The sequence below is a fragment of the Nomascus leucogenys genome, chromosome 2, assembly GCF_006542625.1.
Source record: "Nomascus leucogenys isolate Asia chromosome 2, Asia_NLE_v1, whole genome shotgun sequence".
Lineage (NCBI taxonomy): Eukaryota > Metazoa > Chordata > Mammalia > Primates > Hylobatidae > Nomascus > Nomascus leucogenys.
Window position 1 is genome coordinate 141482833 of NC_044382.1, and position 17523 is coordinate 141500355.

The 17523-nt window shown below is 45.6% G+C and overlaps 1 protein-coding gene across 1 annotated transcript in view; it reads right to left on the reverse strand.

Annotated features, from left to right (window-relative positions):
• Positions 1–11723, reverse strand: part of CFDP1 (craniofacial development protein 1) — a 132905-nt gene extending 121182 nt beyond the window's left edge. Inside the window, exon 1 of the mRNA XM_003259963.2 lies at positions 11489–11723. Coding sequence (XP_003260011.1) covers positions 11489–11552 — 64 coding nt within the window. The 5' untranslated portion in view covers positions 11553–11723. The remainder of the gene's footprint in view (positions 1–11488) is intronic.
• Positions 11724–17523: the final 5800 nt, after the last annotated feature.

Below are 17523 nucleotides of genomic sequence, written 5' to 3' on the forward strand. Positions count from 1 at the left end.
AGGCACAAAAGGAACAAATCTTGTCCAAAGACTCAGAGCTTCCAATCACCCTTTTAGTGCCCCAAGCGTAAATATGAGCCAAACCAACTAAGAATCACTATAAATCCGAGAAAGCCCCTTACATAATAAAACCCTCAACAAGCACACAGGGTAAATAAAAAATCATCCTAGAAGAAACAAAGCCTGTATTTCCTCATTTTATGAGGCTTGCATTATCTGATACTAAAATCACACAAGGAAATTTCCAAAAAACTACAGATCAATATCCCTCATAAACACAGATGCAAAAATCCTCAACAAAATACAGCTGTCCCTCCATATTTCTGGGGAATTGGTTCCAAGATCTCCCCCACCCCACACCAAAACCCACAGATGTTCAAGTCCCTGATATAAAATGATGTCATATTTGCATATAATCTATGTACATCCTCTGCATACTTTAAGTCATCTCTAGATTACTTACGACACCTAATATAACATAAGTGCTATATGAATAGTTGTTATACCGTATTGTTTAGGAAATAATGACAAGGAAAAAAGTTTGTACACATGCAGTACAGATATAACCACCCATTTTTTTTCCCAAATACTTTCTCTCCCTTTTTTTTTTTTTTTGAGACAGTTTCATTCTTTTTGCCCAGGCTGGAGTGCAATGGTGCGATCTCGGCTCACCGCAACCTCCGCCTCCCGTGTTCAACCTATTCTCCTGCCTCAGGCTCTCAAGTAGCTGGGATTACAGGCGCTTGCCACCACACCCAGCTGATGTTTTGTATTTTTAGTAGAGACAGGATTTCACCATGTTGCCAGGATGGTCTCTATCTCTTGACCTCGTGATCCACCCGCCTCGGCCTCCCAAAGTGCTGGGATTACAGGCATGAGCCACTGCGCCCAGCTTTTTTTTTTTTTTTGAGACAGAGTCTCGCTCTGTTGCCCAAGCTGGAGTGCAGTGGCACCATCTTGGCTCACTACGATCCTCCCAGGTTCAAGTGATTCTCCTGCCTCAGCCTCACGAATAGCTGAGACTACAGGAGCGCACCACCACTCCCAGCTGATTCTTGTATTTTTGGTAGAGATGGGTTTCACCATGTTCGTCAGACTGGTCTTGAACTCCTGGCCTCAAGTGATCCACCCACCTCGGCCTCCCAAAGTGCTGGGATTACAGGTCACAGCCACCACATCCAGCCTCTTAGAAAGTCTTAAAACTGTGAATCAAAAAAAAAAACGTTTTCAGAGGTTAAGGCAGGAGGATCGCTTGAGGCCAGGAGTTCAACGCGCCACTGAGCTGTGATCTTGCCACTGCACTCCAGCCTGGATGACAGAGCAAAACCCTGTTTCTTTTAAAAACAAACAAATCCAGGTTTTCTCACACCTGTAATCCCAGCACTTTGGGAGGCTAACGCAGGAAGACTGCTCAAAGCCAGGTGCTTGAGACCAGCCTGGGCAACATGGTGAGAGACCTCGTCTCTACAAAAATAAAAAATTAGATGGGCATGATGGTGTGCATCTGTAGTCCCAGGTACTGGGGAGGGTGAGGTAGGAGGATCACTTGAGCCCAGGAGTTTTAGGCTGCAGTGAGCTGTGATTGCGCCACTGCACTCCAGTCTGGGTAATCAAGCGATCCTCGTGCCTCAGTCCAGTAGCTGGGACTAATTTTTGTATTTTTAGTAGAGACTGGGTTTCACCATGTTGGCCAGGTTGGTCTTTTTTTTTTTTTTTTTTTTTTTTTTCTGAGACGGAGTCTCACTCTGTCACCCAGGCTGGAGTGCAATGGCGCAATCTCGGCTCACTGCAAACTCCACCTCCCGGGTTCACACCATTCTCCTGCCTCAGCCTCCCGAGTAGCTGGGACTACAGGCAGGCGCCTGCCACCTCGCCCGGCTAATTTTTTGTATTTTTAGTTGAGATGGGGTTTCACCACGTTAGCCAGGATGGTCTCGATCTCATGACCTCAAGATCCGCAGGCCTCGGCCTCCCAGGTTGGTCTTTAACTCCTTGCTTCAAGTGATCCGCACTCCTTGGCCTCCCAAAGTGCTGGGATGACAGGCGTGAGCAACTACACCCAGCCTTTTTCCAAATATTTTCTATCTGCAGTTGGTTGAATCCATGGCTGTGGAAACCACAGATACAGAAGGCTGACTATATTAGCAAACCAAATTCAGCAATGTATAAATATATCCTGACCAAGTGAGCTGTCTCCCAGAAATAAGTCTGTCAGAAGTTTTAAAATCAAACATTGTAATCCACCATACTAACAGACAAAAAAAAGAAAATCCACGTGTAATTAAATCAACAGATGGAGAAAAAGCATTTGACAAAATTCACCTCTCTGAAAATTAGGAACGGAGGGGAACTTATTTAACATGATAAAAGGAGTCTCTGAGGGATAATATATGCAGACTGCCAAGGTTAACATTCCAGCTCAGTTATTATCTAACTGGATGAACTTCAGCAATTTGCTTAGACATCGTGCCTCAGTTTTTTCATCAGTAAAATGCGGAGCACAATTAGCACATAGTAGTGTTAGGTGACTGAGTTGGTAATAAGTGACTCAATGCTAAAGTGTTTAAACGGCAGGCACACAGACACACACGCCACCTGTGAAAAACCTACAGCTAACACCACATCAAGTGGTAAAACTGATTTCTTTTCCCCCTTAAGATTGGGAAAAAGGCTGCCAGACGCAGTGGCTCACGCCTGTAATCCCAGCACTTTGGGAGGCTGGGGTGAGCGGATCAGGAAGTCAGGAGATCAAGACCATCCTGGCTAACACGGTGAAACCCTCTCTCTACTAAAAACACAAAAACTTAGCGGGCGTGGTGGTGGGCGCCTATAGTCCCAGCTACTCGGGAGGCTGAGGCAGGAGAATGGCATGAACCCAGGAGGCAGAGTTCGCAGTGACCCAAGATCGTGCCACTGCACACTCCAGCCTGGGCGACAGAGGAGACTCCGCCTCAAAAAAAAAAAAAAAAAAAAAAAAGATAGGGAAAAAGGCAAAGATGTCCCCTCTCACTACTCCTATTCAACATCATATTGGAAGTATAAAGTACAACAAGGCAAGCAAAATAAATATAAAAGGCAAACATATTGGAAAGGAAGAAATAAAATTCTTTCTATTCACATTTGACATCACTGTCTGTGTGGAAAATCCCACAGAATCTACAAAAACCTCCAGAAGTGGTAAATGAGTTTAGCAAGGTTGTAGAATACAAGGTTAGTATGCAGAACCTGTATTGTATTTCCATATACTAGTTACAAACAATTAGAAATAAAAACTTTTTAGACCTAAAAAAAAAAGATACAGACTGTATTCAAAGACTAAAATATAAGATCGTTAAATTGTCAATTCTTCTCAAAATGGTCTACAGATTCAATGCAATTCCAAACAAAACCAAAGTAGGATACTTTTTCGAGAGATGAACAAAGTGATTCTGCAATGCATATGGTGGCCAGGCCTGGTGGCACATGTCTGTAGTACCAGCTACACAGGAGGCTGAGGCAGGAGAATCACTTGAACCTGGGAGGTAGAGGTTGCAGTGAGCCGAGATCGCGCCACTGCACTCCAGCCTGGGCAACAGAGTCCATCCCAAAAAAAAAAAATCTATATGGAAAGGCAAAGGAACAAGAGCAGCCAAAACTATTTTGAAAAAGAATAAAGTTGGAGTACTCTCTCTACCTGATTTCAACACAAATCAAAAACAGTAAATGAAACTGTGGAAATAGAGGTCCAGAAATAAACCTATACAAGTATGGCCAGTTCACTTTACAAAAATGCAAAGGGAATTCGATGGAGAAGGAATAATCTTTTCAACAAATAATGAAAGAACTGGACATCCAGATGCAAAAAAAAAAAAAAAGAATCCATAACTCGTATCTTATGCAAAAATTAACTGAAAATAAATAGTGACAACTGATTTTTTAAAAAAGTAAAGGCTGGTCAGGCACGGTGGCTCACTCCTGTAATCCCAGCACTTTGGGAGGCCGGGGCGGGTGGATCACCTGAGAGGTCACGAGTTCGAGACCAGCCTGGCCAACACGGTGAAACGCCATCTCCACCAAAAATACAAAAATTAGCCAGGCGTGGTGGCAGGCGCCTATAATCCCAACTACTTGGGAAGCTGAGGTAGGAGAATCGCTTGAACCTGGGAGGCAGACATTGCAGTGAGCTGAGATCATGCCACTGCACTCAAGCCTGGGCAACAGAGCAACATTCTGTCTCAAAAAAAAAAAAAAGTGAAGGCCAGGCACAGTGGGTTATGCCTGTAATCCCAACACTTTGGGAGGCTGAGGTGGGCGGATCACCTGAGGTGGGGAGTTCAAGACCAGCCTGATCAACATGGAGAAACCCTGTCTCTACTAAAAATACAAAATTAGCCAGCCGTGGTGGCACATGCCTGCAATCCCAGTTACTCAGGAGGCTGAGGCAGGAGAATAGCTTGAACTCAGGAGGCGGAGGTTGCAGTGAGCCAAGATCATGCCATTGCACTCCAGCCCGGGCAACAAGAGCAAAACTCTATCTCAAAAAAAAAAAAAAAAAAGTAAAACTATGTAACTTTTACATAGGAAAATACAGTATCTTTGTCATCCTGAGTCAGGCAAAAAAGAGTTTTTAGATATGATTCCAAAAGCACAATCCATAATAGAAAAATTTGACAAACTGGATTTTATCAAAGTTTAAAAATTTTACTCTGCAGGCCAGGCATGGTGGCTCATGCCTATAGTCCCAGCTACTACAGAGGCTGAGGCGGGAAAATTGCTTGAGCCCAGGAAGTAAAGGTTGCAGTGAGGTGAAATTGTGCCACTGCATTCCAGCCTGGGGAACAGAGCAAGACTCTGTTTCAGAAAAACAACAACAAAAAATTGCTCTGCAAACACTATTAAGAGAATGAAAAGACAAACACAGAGACAAAACACTGCAAAACAAATATCTGACAAACATCCGGGCGCGGTGACTCACGCCTGTACTCCCAGCACTTTGGGAGGCCAAGGTGGGTGGATCACTTGAGGTTGGGAGTTAGAGACCAGCCTGGCCAACATGGTGAAACCCCATCTCTACTAAAAATAGAAAAATTAGCTGGGTGTGGTGGCGAGTGCTCGTAATCCCAGCTACTCAGGAGGCTGAGGCAGGAGAATCACTTGAACCCAGGAGGTGGAGGTTGTGGTGAGCCAAGATTATGCCACTGTACTCCAGCCTGGGGGACAGCGAGACTGTCTCAAAAAAAAAAAACAAAAGAAACAAATATCTGACAAAGGACTATATCCAGAATATATAATTCCAAAACTGAAAACAATCCAATGTTTTAAATGGACAAAGAATTCAAAAGACACACCGAAGAAGATAAAATGATGGCAAAAAGGAACATGAAAAGAGAATCAACATCCTTAGGGAAATGCAAACTAAAGGAGAAATTAGCTAATTTTTTTTCTTTTTTTTTTTCGAGACAGTGTCTCGCTCTCTTGCCCAGGCTGGAGTGCAGTGGCACAATCCCGGCTCACTGCAACCTCCCCCTCTTGGGTTCAAGCAATTCTCCTTCCTCATCCTCCCGAGTAGCTGGGACTACAGGAGTGCACCACTACACCCGGCTAATTCTTTGTATTTTTTAGTAGAGACAGGGTTTCAACATACTGGCCAGGCTGGTCTTGGACTCCTGACCTTGTGATCCGCCTGCCGTGGCCTCCCAAAGTGCTGGGATTACAGGCATGAGCCACCGTGCCTGGCCCCAAATTAGCTAATATTAAAAAAAAAAAAAAGAAAGAAAGAAAACCTGACCACCCCAACTGTTGCTGAGGATGAAGAGCAACTCGAACTCTCAAACTTGTTGCCAACAGCAATCACACCACAAAAAAATACAGCAGCTTCTTGTAAAGTTAAATACACACATACTATAAAATCCAGTAATCCCACTCCTAGATATTGACCCAAGTGAAATGAAAACCCATGTTCACAGAAAAAGCTGTGTGTAAATATTTATAAACAGCTTTATTTGTAATCATAAAAAATTGCAAACAACCCAGTGTCCTTCAACTGCAGAACAAACTGTGGTATATCCATATAATGGACTACCACACAACAACAGGAATTAATTACTGACATGTGCAACAACACAGGTGAATCTCAAATGCATTATACTAAGCGGAAGAAGCCAGACACAAAAAGCTGCCTACTGTTATGGTTCCATTTAGATTATATTCTGAAAAAGGCAAAACTATAAAGATGGAAAACAGACCAGTGGTTGCTACTGGCTGGGGCCGGGGGTGAGGGATAGTTGTTTGACTATAAAGAGTAGAAGGGGGAATTTGTTTTTTTTTTTTAGAGGGTTGGAGGGTTGAAACGGTTCATTTTGGTGGAGGTTACACAACACTAGGCATTTAACAAAAATCAGAGAATAGTACATTGAAAACAATAAATTTTATTGTATGTAAGTTAAAAATTGTATGTTAAATGCTGATACTGCATTTACAAAAGAACATAATGCTATAAAAATATTTAAAGTTAGCTGGGCTCGGTGGCTCATGCCTGTAATCCCAGCACTTTGGGATGCTGAGGCAGGTGGATCACAAGGTCAGGGGACCGAGACCATCTTGACCAACAAGGTGAAGCCCCGTCTCTATTAAAATACAAAAAAAAATTAGCCAGGTGTGGTCGCGCGTGCCTGTATCCCAGCTACTCGAGAGGCTGAGGCAGGGGAATCACTTGAACCCAGAAGGCGGAAGTTGCAGTGAGCCGAGATTGCGCCACTGCACTCCAGCCTGGGTGACAGAGCTATACTCCGTCTCAAAAATAAATAAATAAAATAAAGAGAGAGAGAGAAAAAGAAGGGCGGAGAGTGAGAGAGAGAGAAAGAAAAAAAAGAAAGGAAGGAAAGGAAAAGAAAAGAGAAAGAAAGAGTGAGAGAGGAAAGAAAAGGAAAAAATTATAGGAAAAAAAGTTCTCAGAAGGCTCAGCAAAATGGCTGAAAACACTCATACCAAGATATATCATGGTGATATATTAGAAAATGGGAACAGCCCAGGCATAGAGGCTCACACCTGTAATCCCAGCACTTTGGGAGGCCGAGGCAGGCAGATCATGAGGTCAGGAGTTCGAGACCAGGCTGGCTAACATGGTGAAATCCCGTCTCTACTATAAAAATACAAAAAATAGCCAGGGGTGGTGGCATGCACCTGTAGACCCAGCCACTCTGGAGGCTGAGGCAGGACAGTTGCTTAAACCCGGAAGGTGGAGGTTGCAGGGAGCCTAGATACCACCACTGCACTCTAGCCTGGACAACAGAGCCAGAGTCCGTCTCAAAAAAAAAGAAAAAAGAAAATGGGAACAAAGAGAATATTCTACCAGCTTCCGGAGACAAACAGATCCTATACATTGAGCAGAAATCAGTAACAAAACATTTATTAATAGCAACATGGCAATCTAGAAAGTAATGAAGCAACACCTTTAAAATTCTGATGGAAAATTATTTCCAACCTAGAATTCTATACTAAACAGACAATCAATTACGTCTGAGGGGCATGGTTACTTTTAGGCATTCAAGGTCTCATAAGAATGTTCCTGACCGGGCGTGGTGGCTCACGCCTGTAATCCCAGCAGTTTGGGAAGCTGAGGAGGGCGGATCACCTGAGGTCAGGAGTTCAATACCAGCCTGGCCAACATGGTGAAACCCCGTCTCTACTAAAAATACAAAAATTAGCCGGGTATGGTGGTGGGCACCTGTATCCCAGCTACTTGGGAGGCTAAGGCAAGAGAATCGCTCAAACCCAGGAGGTGGAGGTTGCAGTGAGCCAAGATCACGCTAGTGCACTCCAGCCTGGGCGACAAGAGCAAGACTCTATCTCTAAATAAATAAGTAAATACACTGGAGCACTCACAGGAGGTAACCAAGACAAAGTGGAGGCCAGAAGGCAAAGACTGTTTCAGAAGATTAAAGTAAAAATCTAATGAATGTAAATATTTTGGGAGATGATTTATACAATTCTAAAAGTTTAGAGTCAAATTAGCAGTGTCGACAAAAAGAGTCAAACTCTGTCAAGTATTTGAAGAGACTTACTCTGTGCCAGATATGAGTAACCATAGCCCGTGATGCAGCCCTCAAGAGGTCCTGAGAGCACGTGCCCAAGGTGGTTAGGGTGCAGCTTGGTTTTACATATTTTAGGGAGGCATGAGACATCAATCAAATACATTTGAGAAATATACTGGTTTGGTCCATTAAGACGCGACAACTGGGGGTGGGAGTGCTTCCAGGCTACAGGTAAATTTAAAAATTTTCTTGTTGGCAACAGGTTGAGTTTGTCTAAACAGAGGAATGTCTGGGTTAAGACAGAGGTTGAGGAGACCAGACGTTTTTTGTTTTTTTTTTTCTTTTTTTCAAGATGGAGTCTCACTCTGTTGCCCAGGCTGGAGTGCAGTGGCGCAATCTCGGCTCACTGCAACCCCACGCCCCTGGTTCAAGCAATTCCCCTGCCCCAGCCTCCGAAGTAGCTGGGATTACAGGTGCACGCCACCACACCCAGCTAATTTTTTTGTATCTTTAGTAGAGACAGGGTTTCACTATGTTGGCCAGACTGGTCTCGAACTCCTGACCTCAGGCAATCCGCCCACCACAGCCTCCCAAAGTGCTGGGATTAAAGATGTGAGCCACCGCGCCTGGCCACTTTTTTTTTTTAAAAGGAGTCTTGCTCTGTTACCCAGGCTGGAGTGCAGAAGCACAATCTTGGCTCACTGCAACCCCCGCCTCTTGGGTTCAAGAGGTTCTCCTGCCTCAGCCTTCCCAGTAGCTAGGATTACAAGCACCCGTCACCATGCCTGGCTAATTTTTATATTTTCAGTAGAGATGGGGTTGCACCACGTTGGCCAGGCTGGTCTTGAACTCCTGACCTCAAATGATCCACCAGCCTCTGCCTCCCTAAGTGGTAGGATTATAGGCTCGAGCCACTGCTTGGGTGAGAACAGAGTTTTATCATACAGATGAAGCTTTTAGCTGACAGGCTTCAGAGAGAATAGGTTGCAAAATGTTTATTATCAGACTTAAAGTCTGCGTCGATGTTAATGTCAGAGACATACATTGAGGCAGGTTCAGCCCCCACTTCCCATCATGACCCAAAACAGTCTCTCAGGTTAAATGTTAAGAGCCCTGGCTAAGGAGGAAGTCCATTCAGATGGTTGGGGGCGCCTTAGAATTTTATTTTTGGTTTACAGCAGTAAGTACATAGACAGCTAAGTAGCAACAAAAAATGGCAATTATTAACACCAGGGAAAACAAGAAGTGCAGGAAAAGTAATCTGTGTAACATACGGTTCAGCTGTCAACATGATGTTTATTCACACTGTCATTAGAAAAAAAAACACTGGGCCTGGCACGGTGGCTCACGCCTGTAATCCCAGCACTTAGGGAGGCCGAGGCAGGCAGATCATTTGAGGTCAGGAGTTTGAAACTAGCCTGGCCAACATGGTGAAACTTCGACTTTACTAAAAATACAAAAAAATCAGTCGGGTGTGCTGGCGGGCGCCTGTAGTCCCAGCTACTTGGGAGGCTGAGGCAGGAGAATGGCGTGAACCCGGGAGGCAGAGCTTGCAGTTGAGACGAGATCCCGCCACTGCACTCCAGCCTGGGCGACAGAGCGAGACTCGTCTCAAAAAAACAAACAAACAAACAAACAAACAAACAAACAAAAAAATCGGCAGGGTGTGCTGGCGGGCGCCTGTAATCCCACCTACTTAGGAGGCTGAGGCAGAACTGCTTCAACCGGCAAGGCAGAGGCTGCATTAAACAGAGTGCGCCACTGCACTCCAGCCTGAGCAACAGAGCGAGACACTGTCTCAAAAAAATTAAAACAAAAAAGAAAAAAAAACACTGAATACTGATCTAACTAAAATTGGACACACGTTCCACGGCAGACTAGGGAGTTGGGGAGGCCCCGAAGGCGGAAGTGTGTGTGTGTCTGTGTGTGTGTGTGTTTGGGGTGAGGGGAAGGAGGTCAGGGGGTACTAAAAATGATACCTACTGTATAAGGTTTAAATCAATAGACAACAGAAATACAACACCAAATTCAAAAGGTGGAAAGAAGTTTCTCCTCAGGAATATTAAATTAAATAGGGATGAGGGGTAATGGAAATGGCTAGCTTTTTTTTTTTTTTTTTTTTTTGAGACGGAGTCTCGCTCTGTCACCCAGGCTGGAGTACAGTGGTGTGATCTCCACTCACTGCAACCTCCGCCTCCCGAGTTCAAGCGATTCTCCTGCCCCAGCCTCCTGAGGAGCTGGGACTACAAGCGCGTGCCACCATGCCTAGCTAATTTTTGTGTTTTTAGTACAGACGGGGTTTTACCATGTTGTCCAGGATGGTCTCGATCTCTTGACCTCGTGATCCACCCACCTCAGCCTCCCAAAGTGTTGGGATTACAAGCATGAGCCACCGCCCAGGAATGGAATGGCTAGTTTTCAACGTGCCTTTTAGAAATACTTCACTAACCGGGGCGCGGTGGCTCATGCCTGTAATCCCAGCACTTTGGCTGGCCGAGGTGGGAGGATCACTTGAACCCACGAGTTCGAGACCAGCCTGGGCAACAATAATGCCATTTCTACAAAAAAAAAAAAAAAAAAAAAAAAAAACTTTAAAAAATCAGCGGGCGTGGCAGCCTGCACCTGTAGTCCCAGCTACTCCAAAAGCTGAGACGGGAGGATCGCTTGAGCACAGGAGTTTGAGGTTGCAGTGAGCGAAGATCGCGTCACTGCACTCCAGCCTAGGCAACAGCAAGACCCTGTCTTTAAATAAAACAGAACAGAACCAACTAAAACAAACAGAATAGGGACGACTCCTGAGTTGGGTTTTGTTAGTTTGTTTCTTGTTTAGTCTTTCAACTAAAGATGTGAATGGGTGAAGATACTTTCAACGAGATGGTTTGTCTGGGGAAGACCAAGAAGAGGGAACAGGTAGGTTTATTCAGTAAGATTCATTCTCGCCCCGTTCGGGTTGAGACCCTAAGGAAAGAAAGTTCTAAGAGGAGAGGATGGGTGGACATCACAATGAGGCAAAAGGCATCAAAGGGGGAACTTTCTATCAGAACTTTTTCTAACAACCAGGCGCAGAGCGGACAGCTCTATGTTGGACGGGGTGGTGGCCAGCAGCTCTGTCGGGCCAGGGCTGAAGAAAACCTCCAACGCTCGGACTGCCTCCCCGACTTCTGAAGCAGCGGTGTCGTTCGGGGCTGACCGACGAGCGTTCCTAGGGACAGGGGCCGTGTTCATGTGCCGGTTCCCGCGCTGCAAGAGGGGGCGGCGGCCGGAGCTGCCCAAAGGAAGGGCAGCACAGAACCGCCACGCGCACACGCCTCGGGCCGGAGCGGCCGAGGATGAGGGGCCTGAGGGAGCGGACGCTCGAGAACTGGCGCGCCCGGGACCACCTGGGCCACGGGGCCGACGCCCGCGGGGGCAGAGCGCGCCTCACGTGAGGCGTGGGGCGGGGCAATCCGCTTCTCGCCTCAGGCGGAATCGCTCACCCGACGGCACGTAGTCCTCGTCCTCCTCCGACGTGGAGAAGTCTTCGGAGTCGAATTCCTCCATGCTGCTGCCGCTCGACGCTGATCAAACTCGCAACACCGCAGCAGCTGCCTCCAACAGCAAAACTCTAGGGAGAGACCATAGAGCCCCGGCGGCGGCGACGGCAGCTAAGGCGGCCCCGATCGCGCTTTGCACATGCGCAGAGAGTACTACGTGGTTGCCCTACGACACTTCCGGCCGATGCCTCCGGGCTAGCGTCCCTGAGGCCCTCGCTGGGAGCCGGAACCCGCCCGGACGCGGTGCATGCTGGAACTTGTAGTCTTCGGCGCTGTCTCGCCGCCTTAATATAATAAATCTGCTTAAATAAAATTACATATCTATGGAAATACAGGTGACCTTCATTAATTATTAATTCGTAATGTCAAATTCGCCTACTTGCTAAAATGTATTTGTAACCCTAAAATCAATCATAACGGTACTTTCTGGGTTCTTCCCGGGCATGCGCAGAGGGTGAAAATTTGGAGTTGGCGGAGGTAAGGTTCCCAGCTGAGGTTTGAAGTAGGGAGAAGCGCCGCCTTCTACTTGCAGCTCCTGTGCTGTAAACAAAGAGTCCTTTCCGCAGTCTATTTACTGACACTTTTTTTTTCTGCCTTTTGTGGGTGGTTCTGCTGTTTAAAATGGCCCCCAAGCGTAGTGCTGAAGCTCTGCCCAGTGTTCCTAAGCGAAAGAAGACCGTGATGTGCCTTACGGAGAAAGTCCGCGTGTTGGATAAGCTCCGATCAGGCATGAGTTACAGTGCTGTTGGCCATGAGCTCAATGTTAACGAGTCGAGAATCCGGTACATCAAGAAAAAGGAAAAGGAAATTCACCTATCTCTCCGTGAGGCCGCTCCGGATAGTGCTGAAGTGACCTCCATCGTGCGTGATGAAGCTATGGAAAAGATGGAAAAGCGGCTAAATTTGTGGATTCATGAGATGTCGATCGATAAAAAAAAAACCATAGTGGACAGCATTGTTGTGAGGCTGAAAGCCATAGATATCTATGGTCACGTTACCCAGGGTCAGAGAAATGCTAAGCCCTTCTCGGCGAGTGCTGGCTGGCTAGCGCGTTTCAAAAGGCGATACGGGGTGAAAAATGTTAAACTTGCAGGTGAGGCGAGTTCTGCAGATCAGGAGGCTGCGGAAGAATTTTAAAATACTTGCTAAGTGTTATACAGGAAAAGGGTTATGTGGAAGAGCAGGTTTTCAATGCGGATGAGACTGGCTTATTTTACAAGGATGTTGGCAAACGAATCTATATAATGTAAACGGCCTCCAAAGCCCCTGGCTTTAAATCATGCCAGGATCATGCACCCTTGTTATTGCGCGCCAATGCCAAGGGCAACTTTACGTGCAAACCCCTAATGGTGTACAGAACCCAAAATCCACAAGCACTTAACGGGAAACACGTGAACCATCTCAGTCCATTGGAGGTGGAACAAAAAAGTGTGGATGATGTCTGATTGGTTCCACAACCAATTCATCCCAGAAGCTGAACACTATCTCCAGGGCAGAAACCTTGCCTTCAAGGTTTTTTTGTTTGTTTGTTTGTTTTGTTTTGTTTTTTGTTTATTTGGGTTTGTTTTGGTTTGGTTTTGAAACGGAGTCTCGCTCTGTCGCCCAGGCTGGAGTGCAATGGCACGATCTCCGCTCACTGCAAGCTCCGCCTCCCGGGTTGACGCCATTCTCCTGCCTCAGCCTCCCTAGTAGCTGGGACTACAGGCGCCCGCCACCACGCCCGAATAATTTTTTGTATTTTCAGTAGAGACGGGGTTTCACCGTGTTAGCCAGGATGGTCTCGATCTCCTGAACTCATGATCTGACCGCCTCAGCCTCCCAAAGTGCTGGAATTATAGGCGTGAGCCACCGCACGCCCGGCACCTTCAAGGTTTTGTTAATTTTGGATAATGCTACAATCCATTGCTGCAAAGAACTCCAAAATGCACACGCCAACATAGAAGTTCTTTTTATGCCCCCAAACACTAAGTCTCTCATCCAACCCCTCAATCAGGGTATAATAAAAGCATTCAAGGCACACTACACAAGGGAGCTTTATATGAAGGCCTGTGAGGCTCTCAGGACCAGCAAGGAAAGCACCATGCTGGACTATTGGAAGTTGGTCACTATACGCAACGTTATTGATTATGTCGGCACAGCCTGGAAGAGCATTGGTCAGGCTACTACCAATAACTGTTGGGAAGATGTTTGGCCAGACTGCATGGAGAATTTTGAAGGCTTTGAAGGCGTTACAGAAAATATAAAGAACACTGTCAGAGACATAATGCATATGGCACAGCAGATAAGTGGAGAGGGCTTTGATGACATGAAGGAAGGAGATGTGGAGTAAATTTTGGCAGAGAAGGCAGTGGAACCAACCAACGAAGACCTGGATGACATGGCAAAACAAGGCATTGGAGTTGATGAAGAGGATGGCCATGAAAGTCGGCCCAAGACTTCCAGAATTGTCCCTCTCATAGCAGCCAAAATACCAGAATGGAGTTCTGCCTTGGAAAAAATTTTTAGCGACGTGGAAGAGTGTGACCTATGCTTGATCGAAGCCTCAGATTTAAACGCCTGGCCTCCACTGCGTTTGCCCCTTATACTGAGATGCTTAAAGATTTCAGGCAGAAAAGCCAAGCAGGCAAGGCTAATGCAATTTCTCAAGCTACTTTGGGAGGGAAGATTGCCCACTCCTTCAACAAGTGTAAAGAGCCAGACTCCTAAGATAGAAATGCCAGAGGTTGACCTGCCACCCTCTTCCTCTTCTGCAGAATAAATTTCACTCACCCCTCCCCTGGTTTCTGTGGGACAAGCCAAGGTTGAGAGGTTTAATCACACTGTGCAGCTCCATCAACTGTAAGATTTTAGTTGATATTTTTATAAAACTTAGGATGCTCCATCTTTGAACTTTTTCGCTTTATTGTATTGCTGTACTGTAGGGTATACAGTATGTGTGCAAAGTAGTGTATGTGTTTACTGTGGGAACTGTACAGTGTGTTATACTGTTTACTGTATATGGGTACTATATGTGTGTACTCTGTGTGTGCCAATGAAAAGGTAGTACAGGCCGGGCACGGTGGTTCACACCTGTAATCCCAGCACTTTGGGAGGCTGAGGTGGGCGGATCACAAGGTCAGGAGTTCAAGACCATCCTGGCCAACATGGTGAAACCCTGTCTCTACTAAAAATACAAAAAAATAGCTGGGACCGGGCATGCTGGCTCACACCTGTAATCCCAGCACTTTGGGAGACTGAGGTGAGCAGATCGCCTGAGGTCAGGAGTTCGAGACCAGCCTGGAGAACATGGCGACACCCCATCTCTACTTAAAAAAAAAAAAAAAAATAGCTGGGCATGGTGGCGGGCGCCTGTAATCCCAGCTACTCGGGAGGCTGAAACAGGAAAGTCGTTTGAACCTGGGAGTCGGAGGTGGCAGTGAGCTGAGATCATGCCATTGCACTCCAGCCTAGACAAAAGGGCAAGACTCCAACGCAAAAAAAAAAAAGTAGTGCAATCTCAGTACACTAGAGTACATTACACCAAACTACTGTCATTGAAATTTTATTGTAAATACTGCAGATTATTTCTAAGAAATACATATTAAATAAGGTGTCTTTGAACAGAAACACACATGAAACAAAGTTACATACTGATCAGTTGACAAAAGTGTTGACCAGCGATTCACAGGAACCTGACCCTGTATTTCTCCCAGGAGCCATGGTTCAGTTTTTGCTAATTCAATGTTCTCAACAACTTTATAGACATAACTACTGTGAATACAAAGAATTGACTATTCAGGAATGCAGCTATCATCCACAGGAACCCTTCAAGTTAAACCATATGGAACTACAACCGTATATAATCTTTACCATTTCTTCAGATTAAAACATTTTAATGATCTATTTATGAGGTAACAATCAGAAGCAAATTCAGAAGAGACACCAATGACTACCACACTATTTGGTTTTGTTTGTTTGTTTTTGAGATGGAGTCTTGCTCTGTCACCCAGGCTGGAGTGCAGTGGCGCGATCTCGGCTCAATGCAACCCCCGCCTCCCTAGTTCAAGCAATTCCCCTGCCTCAGCCTCCCAAGTAGCTGGGATTACAGGTACATGCCACCACGCCCGGCTATTTTTTTTTTTTTTTTTTTTTGTATTTTTAGTAGAGACGGGGATTCACCATGTTAGCTAGACTGGTCTCAAACTCTTGACCTCAGGCAATCCACCTGCCTCGACCTCCCAAAGTGCTGGGATTACAGGCATGAGCCACCGTGCCCAGCAACTATTTGTTTATCTTGTATACAAATATGAGTTTTTGTCAGCTGAAATTGCTCCTCATTGATACTCTGGACTAGACTGGGTCTGTAAATCCAGGAAATCAAGAAATAAATCTTTTGTGAATCAAGGAATAGATGAGACATGCATGTGATTAATAAGACATTACAATGGCTCTATACCAGCAAACTTTTAAAAATAGCCTTATTGATTGGGAGGCCGAGGCGGGCGGATCACGATGTCAGGAGATCGAGACCATCCTGGCTAACACGGTGAAACCCCATCTCTACTAAAAAATATAAAAAATTAGCCGGGCGTGGTGGCGGGCGCCTGTAGTCCCAGCTACTCGGGAGGCTGAGGCAGGAGAATGGCGTGAACCTGGGAGGCGGAGCTTGCAGTGAGCCGAGATTGCGCCACTGCACTCCAGCCTGGGTGACAGAGAGAGACTCCGTCTCAAAAAAAAAAAAAAAAAAAAAAAAAAAAAAAAATAGCCTTATTGAGACACAATTCACATACCATAAAATGTACCCATTTAAGTGCACAACTCAGGCCAGGCGCAGTGGCTCACGCCTGTAATCCCAGCACTTTAGGAGGCTGACGCAGGTGGACTACCTGAGGTCAGGAGCTCAAGACCAGCCTGGCCAACATAGTGAAACCCCGTCTCTACAAAAATACAAAAATTAGCTGGGCATGATGGCATGTGCCTGTAATCCCAGGTACTCGGGAGACTGAGGTGGGAGAATTGCTTGAACCCAGGAGGCAGAGGTTGCAGTGAGCCAAGATTATGCCATTGCACTCTAGCCTGGGTGACAGAGTGAGACTCCGTCTCAATAAAATAAAATAAAATTTAAAAATGCACAATCCAATAGTTTTTGGTATATTCAGACTTGCAAGATCATCACTAAATCCATTTACGACATTTTCATTGCCCCAAAAATAAACCCTTTCTCATTCCCCATTCGTGCTCATTCTTTGTTTCTCCTCAAAGACCAACTTCTATAGATTTGCTTATTCTGAACATTTATTTCATATAAATGGAATCAGAAAATATGTGGTCTTTGGGGTCTGGCTTCTTTCACTTAGCATGACATTTTCAAAGTTCATTTCTCTTAGGTATATCCTAAGTGGGATTGCCTAATCATATAATAACTTTTTTTAAAAAAGTTTTTGAGGCCAGGCGCGGTGGCTCACGCCTGTAATCCCAGCACTTTGGGAGGCCGAGGCGGGCAGATCACCTGAGGTCAGGAGTTTAAGACCAGCCTGGCCAACATGGTGAAACCCCATCTCTACTAAAAATACAAAAATTAGCCAGGTGTGGTGGTGTGCGCCTGTAATCCCAGCTACCCAGGAGGCCGAAGCAGGAGAATTGCTGGAACCCAGGAGGCAGCGGCTGCAGTGAGCTGAGATTGCACCACTGCACTCCAGCCTGGGCAACAGAGCAAGACTCCGTCTCAAAACAAAAAACAAAACCTTTTGAAGAACTGCCAAAGTGTTTTCCAAAGCAGTTGTACCATTTTATATTCTCACCAGCAGCATATGAGGCTTACATTTTCTCTACCCCGTTGCCAATACCCTCTTTTATTCTAGACATCCTGGTGGGTGTGAAGTGGCATCTCACTGTAGTTTTGATTTGCACTTTCCTGATGACTAATGGAGTTAAGCATCTTTTCATGTCCTAATTGGCCACTGTGTATGTTCGTTGGAGAAATACCTTTTGAGATGTTT